Source organism: Panulirus ornatus, chromosome 54, assembly GCF_036320965.1.
Source record: "Panulirus ornatus isolate Po-2019 chromosome 54, ASM3632096v1, whole genome shotgun sequence".
NCBI lineage: Eukaryota > Metazoa > Arthropoda > Malacostraca > Decapoda > Palinuridae > Panulirus > Panulirus ornatus.
The window spans coordinates 3,281,736-3,289,088 of record NC_092277.1 but is presented as its reverse complement, the minus strand read 5'-3'; the positions used below and the strand labels follow the sequence as shown (position 1 = coordinate 3,289,088).

At 44.0% G+C, this 7,353-nt stretch overlaps 1 protein-coding gene across 1 annotated transcript; it reads left to right on the top strand.

Moving 5' to 3' along the window:
* The first annotated feature begins 1,593 nt into the window (after positions 1-1,593).
* Positions 1,594-2,496, top strand: LOC139765327 (uncharacterized). The gene has a single exon (XM_071692705.1). It carries the CDS (start codon positions 1,594-1,596, stop codon positions 2,494-2,496), a length of 903 nt encoding a protein of 300 aa, XP_071548806.1.
* Positions 2,497-7,353: the final 4,857 nt, after the last annotated feature.

The window sequence follows — 7,353 nt, the reverse complement described above, 5'->3', positions numbered from 1 at the left end:
CTTATCTTAGAATTGTTGGAACAAAATCCATCTTCACTATCTTCTCATGTTCACTACATACATTTTGTTATAATTACAACATCCTCATGCTTACAACATCTACATATACAGCTATTTAATTTTCACCTCACTCCTATCTTCACTACACCTTTCACACCATTAGTATGTCACCTGATGATAATGGTATAGGTTACCATGTATCTTCACTACATCCTCATTTTCACTACTGACTCAAATTGAGGGCTACCTCATCTTCACTACATCCTTTTGTTTTACTGCACCATCGTGGGTAATGTATATGACCATTTTCCCTATACCTGCATTTTTACTATAAATTCTCACTACACCTTCAACTTCACTACACCTCGCCACCTCCGGTTTATAACTTGCCTCACGCGGATTAGATAAAAGGTGACGACTGGTGCTGTAATGAAGGAGCATTTCATCTGACGACTAGGTCATATGTCGGGCTTTGATCAAAAGCCATCCTCACTACAGAGTGACATCTAGTACTCACTTAACGCCACTGGGCTTTATACCTTCATCATCAAGACCCACTCATCCTCACTACACCCTTGAAACCACTGACCTTTGACGTGACTCGTATAAATCTTCCTAACTCCATCATCTTTATTACAACCTTCACATCATTGTCTGTTAATATTTACTCGTTGTCACAAAATAGTGATTGTACAACCCCGTCCCCCTCTATAGTACAAGTAGTCCAACCCATGTATTTGTAACCTTCATGTACAGTGCAACAGGTCAAATCCTGTGTGTTCTAGTAGGCTCCACATTCACTAAAACTAGTCACATCCACCTTCATCATAACTGGTCAAACCTATATATTTCAAGCCTCAATCTACGCTACAACAGGTCAAACTCTAAATGTTTTTATTCTCCATATACACTTCAAGTGGTCAAGTCCATGTATTTTTAAGCCTTCATCTACACTACAGCAATTCAAACACCATCGTTTGTAATCATCTACATTTTAACAGGTCAAACCTGTGTTTTATCCTCCCTGTACAAGTCAAACCCGTGTTTGTAGCCTCCATCTAATTACTACAAATGGTAAATCCAGTGTCTTTCTTGCTTCCATCTTGACTATAGCAGGTCAAACCTAAGTGTATATAGCTTCCATCTACACTACACGTGGTCAAGCCAAGTGTTTCATGCCTCCATCTACACTACACGTGGTCAAGCCAAGTGTTTCATGCCTCCATCTACACTATAACAGGTCAAACTTAAGTGTATATAGCTTCCATCTACACTACACGTGGTCAAGCCAAGTGTTTCATGCCTACATCTACACTGTAACAGGTTAAACCCCCGGTATTGAAGACTTTTTCAATACTACGACTGGACAGAACCATGTTTCTTCTACCCATGTACACTACAGCAGGTCAAACCCTAGTGTTTGTAGCTATGTACACTACATCAGGTGAAACCCACAGTAATTTCAACCTCACTATAATAGTCATCTCGGATATAACATAATGATGTAACATCTGGTGTAAGATCATAACAGACTCCCGAAGGTTCCTGACCAGAGATATTCAGCTTCCCACCCAACCCTGTGAGGTAAAGGTCATGGATCTTCTCCTACAACTAAAGGCATCTTACGAAATGTTCAGACGACAGCTTTCCGAGAGTGGCATCCCTGAGGTGGACTACCGACTGGTTGAGAAGGCCGTAAAGGAAGGACAGTTCCTGGGGGAAGGAACCTTTGGATCCTGCTACCGACTCGATGGACCTGATGGAGTACCCTTGTGTGTTAAGATCCTTCTAGCACGCAGTCTCGACCGTCAGTGGAAGTCACTGTTGCAGGAAGCAAGACAAATAGTCAGAGTGAAGGATATTGTAGGGATGATAAGACTGGTGGGTGTTTCGTTGTTGCCTAAACCAGCTATCGTCACACGTTATGCTGGAACATCTCTCTCATCGCTCCTCGATGATGGGAAGGTTTCTAGAATGAATGCAGTCAAGATTATCACACAAATTCTTTATATCATGAATGAAATGACAAAGGCAAATCTTGCCCACGCCGACTTGAAGACAAACAATATAGTCGTAGAAGAAACGTCCACCGGGCCCAGGGTAACTATCATCGACCTGGGCATGACACAGAAGTTTGGTTACATCCCAGGTCGGAGGGAAACGAAAAAGAACCCCATCTACGCCCCTGAGACCTATGATGGTTGCTGTCTAGGCCCACCGACTCAAGTGTACCAAGTAGGGAGGGTACTTAAATCTATCTTCAAACATGCTCCGGTGGAGGATGAAGAATTGCAAAGGCTTGCAAAGGAAGCCACCGGCATAGCTGCAGATCGTCCAGAATTGAGCACTATGTTTAAAAGAGGAAAGGAGTTGCTGGAGAGCGAGTACCGCAGATCTGTGCTGGAGAGGCCAGACGACAACGTGAGGCCTCAGAAGCGGACAAGAGTTGATGATGCAAGTGAAGCTCCCAACCCAAAAAGAGCTAACGTGGACTGATGATGTGGCTCACTGGCATTTCATATTCCAGTCTTGTAACTGCTTACGACCTAAAGTTATCACAAAGGAAGCTGTATCATTAATTTCACATTTTATTTAAAAAAAAAAAAACGATTTCTTACCTGTTTTTCTGCTTATTCACTAGTTAATGAAATACATATTTTTGTCAGTTATCACAGGGTGAATCTAGTCAAACATTTTTGATCTCTCTATCTATATTCAATTCAGATTTTATTGATATTTACTATACTATTCTTCACTATGCCCTCGTCCTCACAAATCCCTTTCCTTCACTAAGCTAGGTACGAGGCTTGCATCCATCACTAAGCTAGGTATGAGGCTTGCATCCATCACTAAGCTAGGTACGAGGCTTGCATCCATCACTAAGCTAGGTACGAGGCTTGCATCCATCACTAAGCTAGGTATGAGGCTTGCATCCATCACTAAGCTAGGTATGAGGCTTGCATCCATCACTAAGCTAGGTACGAGGCTTGCATCCATCACTAAGCTAGGTATGAGGCTTGCATCCATCACTAAGCTAGGTACGAGGCTTGCATCCATCACTAAGCTAGGTATGAGGCTTGCATCCATCACTAAGCTAGGTACGAGGCTTGCATCCATCACTAAGCTAGGTATGAGGCTTGCATCCATCACTAAGCTAGGTATGAGGCTTGCATCCATCACTAAGCTAGGTATGAGGCTTGCATCCATCACTAAGCTAGGTATGAGGCTTGCATCCATCACTAAGCTAGGTATGAGGCTTGCATCCATCACTAAGCTAGGTATGAGGCTTGCATCCATCACTAAGCTAGGTACGAGGCTTGCATCCATCACTAAGCTAGGTATGAGGCTTGCATCCATCACTAAGCTAGGTACGAGGCTTGCATCCATCACTAAGCTAGGTATGAGGCTTGCATCCATCACTAAGCTAGGTATGAGGCTTGCATCCATCACTAAGCTAGGTATGAGGCTTGCATCCATCACTAAGCTAGGTACGAGGCTTGCATCCATCACTAAGCTAGGTATGAGGCTTGCATCCATCACTAAGCTAGGTACGAGGCTTGCATCCATCACTAAGCTAGGTATGAGGCTTGCATCCATCACTAAGCTAGGTACGAGGCTTGCATCCATCACTAAGCTAGGTATGAGGCTTGCATCCATCACTAAGCTAGGTATGAGGCTTGCATCCATCACTAAGCTAGGTACGAGGCTTGCATCCATCACTAAGCTAGGTATGAGGCTTGCATCCATCACTAAGCTAGGTACGAGGCTTGCATCCATCACTAAGCTAGGTATGAGGCTTGCATCCATCACTAAGCTAGGTATGAGGCTTGCATCCATCACTAAGCTAGGTACGAGGCTTGCATCCATCACTAAGCTAGGTATGAGGCTTGCATCCATCACTAAGCTAGGTATGAGGCTTGCATCCATCACTAAGCTAGGTATGAGGCTTGCATCCATCACTAAGCTAGGTACGAGGCTTGCATCCATCACTAAGCTAGGTATGAGGCTTGCATCCATCACTAAGCTAGGTATGAGGCTTGCATCCATCACTAAGCTAGGTACGAGGCTTGCATCCATCACTAAGCTAGGTACGAGGCTTGCATCCATCACTAAGCTAGGTATGAGGCTTGCATCCATCACTAAGCTAGGTATGAGGCTTGCATCCATCACTAAGCTAGGTATGAGGCTTGCATCCATCACTAAGCTAGGTACGAGGCTTGCATCCATCACTAAGCTAGGTATGAGGCTTGCATCCATCACTAAGCTAGGTACGAGGCTTGCATCCATCACTAAGCTAGGTATGAGGCTTGCATCCATCACTAAGCTAGGTACGAGGCTTGCATCCATCACTAAGCTAGGTACGAGGCTTGCATCCATCACTAAGCTAGGTATGAGGCTTGCATCCATCACTAAGCTAGGTATGAGGCTTGCATCCATCACTAAGCTAGGTACGAGGCTTGCATCCATCACTAAGCTAGGTATGAGGCTTGCATCCATCACTAAGCTAGGTATGAGGCTTGCATCCATCACTAAGCTAGGTATGAGGCTTGCATCCATCACTAAGCTAGGTACGAGGCTTGCATCCATCACTAAGCTAGGTATGAGGCTTGCATCCATCACTAAGCTAGGTATGAGGCTTGCATCCATCACTAAGCTAGGTATGAGGCTTGCATCCATCACTAAGCTAGGTATGAGGCTTGCATCCATCAGTACACGTCAACTGTGTCCTGGATGGTTCGCACTGCCAGTCAGTCTCGTTTTACCCGCACTATTTGAACGGTTAAATTCTTCCTTGTCCTAGTAGAGAAATAAACCCTGTGGCGAAACCATTTTGCTTGGGATTGTGTGTTTGATTCTGATTCCTTCTTTGTTCTTGATCATTGTGTTGACTTGTTCTAGACTATCAGCGGATTCTTTCTGAGATTGCTCTCTGGATTTCACTTTTTCCTTTGGTTATTTTGTTTATCCGAGTCAAGCATCTCACTACAATGCCACATAATGAATCTGTTTATTGCATGATCGTTAAATCTCTTGACGTGTCGAGGATTTCCTGACAAAGAGAAACAAACACATGAGTAACGTCATCCAGCCGGCCAATATGCAAATACAATCTTAGCTGCTTCATATCACGTGCCTCAAGACATTACATCTTCACGTGCAAAAATAGAGACATATTGCAACATGTGGAGGTAACTCTTCTTTACTTCCACTTCTCTGTGATGTCTTATGATAACACAATGATTGAACTGGAAAGGGAAAGGTCATTTACATAAGTATAAACTATATGAATATTAATCATAATCATAATCTAACATTTGCTGGTTGCTTCGTCATAACTGTAGACCAGGTTAAGTCTATATTCAGGTTAAGGTGACACGAGCGGCTGACGTAGCCTGGATAGCGTAGTTCATATGAGAAGAACGCCACATGAGTGTAGGGTCACACCAGCTCCTGCCTCATACACCTTCACTTGGTAAGGTTGGCGGACGACAACACCACCACAGATATCGGATCGCTCCTGACGCTGAGTTAAACATCAGTAGCAGGTATTAGGAGTCCACATGTTCCTCCAGACATGTTCTTACATCTAGCAACACGGTAGCAGGTATTAGGAGTCCACATGTTCCTCCAGACATGTTCTTACATCTAGCAACACAGTAGCAGGTATTAGGAGTCCACATGTTCCTCCAGACATGTTCTTACATCTAGCAACACAGTAGCAGGTATTAGGAGTCCACATGTTCCACATTCTTCTAGCAACACGGTAGCAGGTATTAGGAGTCCACATGTTCCTCCAGACATGTTCTTACATCTAGCAACACAGTAGCAGGTATTAGGAGTCCACATGTTCCTCCAGACATGTTCTTAAAGCAAGGAACAAAGAGCTGCCAAAAGTTATGGAATACATTAAGAAATCATTCTGTATTCCCAAAATAACTGTCGAGGTGGTTAAGTTTGTCAGACATTTTGCATATTATGTTAACATTTGTTATTCGGACACAATCCACAATTTGTTGTTGCTGTCCCTATCATTGTTGTTGTTGTTGTTGTTGTTAGTGGTTCTGATCTTGTTGATTCTTGCAGAATTACCTACTACCCACTTGTAGTGTGCGGGCAAGGAAGTGTTACGCTATTAGCGTCTATCTCTTGAACATTTTCTACTATCATACGACATCTTAGATTCTTGTATGCTGTCTCCATCAACCATGTTCTCAGTCATCTCATCCCGTCCATCCACCACTCGTACGTATAGTCCTACAAAACTACTTTTATACGTGTTTTTCAACAAGTTGCTTGCTAAATTTCGTGTTATGTCTTCTGGTTGCTCTATTTCTCTATCTTTCGAAGAATTTACTCATCGTCCAAACTCTCGGTCTGTTTTAAAAAAGAGGTTGTGATCAGGTCACCCACTACTCTTCTCTTCTCCAAGGTGGGTCAACTAAAAAAGCCTGTATCCTTCCCCTGTGGTCTGCTCTCTTCATTCTGGTACCATCTGTGTTGCCCACCTCTGGTCCTGCTCTCCCAGCTCACCTCTGGTCCTCCTCTCCCAGCTCACCTCTGGTCCTCCTCTCCCAGCTCACCTCTGGTCCTCCTCTCCCAGCTCACCTCTGGTCCTCCTCTCCCAGCTCACCTCTGGTCCTCCTCTCCCAGCTCACCTCTGGTCCTCCTCTCCCAGCTCACCTCTGGTCCTCCTCTCCCAGCTCACCTCTGGTCCTGCTCTCCCAGCTGGGTGTATTTCTTCAGGTGATGATCATAGACAACTTGTTAGACATTTCCCTCTCCACATACTTGAAAGCTATTCTGACTTTTGTTGTCAGCAGACAGCTTGTCTCCTGAACTCTTCTCCTAACATGGGACTCTGGAGACACATAAGGGACAATGTCGAGTCCTAACATGGGACTCTGGAGACACATAAGAGACAATGTCGAGTCCTAACATGGGACTCTGGAGACACATAAGGGACAATGTCGAGTCCTAACATGGGACTCTGGAGACACATAAGAGACAATGTTGAGTCCTAAATCCGTCTGACACACAGAATGCTAAAGTTTATTCCCTGCAAGATAATGATCACACTGAGGACTCCTTCCACTTTCTTGTTCTCGTTGTCGACTCCAGTCACGGAGACAAGTGCGCATCAATGCTGGGCCTTAATGGAAATATAGGAAGGTTAATGAAAGGGGAAAAAAAGAGACCAGGGAAAGTATTTATGAAATTTGGAGGAAGAGAAAAATGTCTTTTAAAATGTTCCAGGCCATAATTATTGAGAAAGACAGTAGAGGGTAGAGACCTCTGAAGCTTCAAGGTGTAGGGAAGGAAACAGTTATCAAAACGGCTATTCCATAAGTTGCC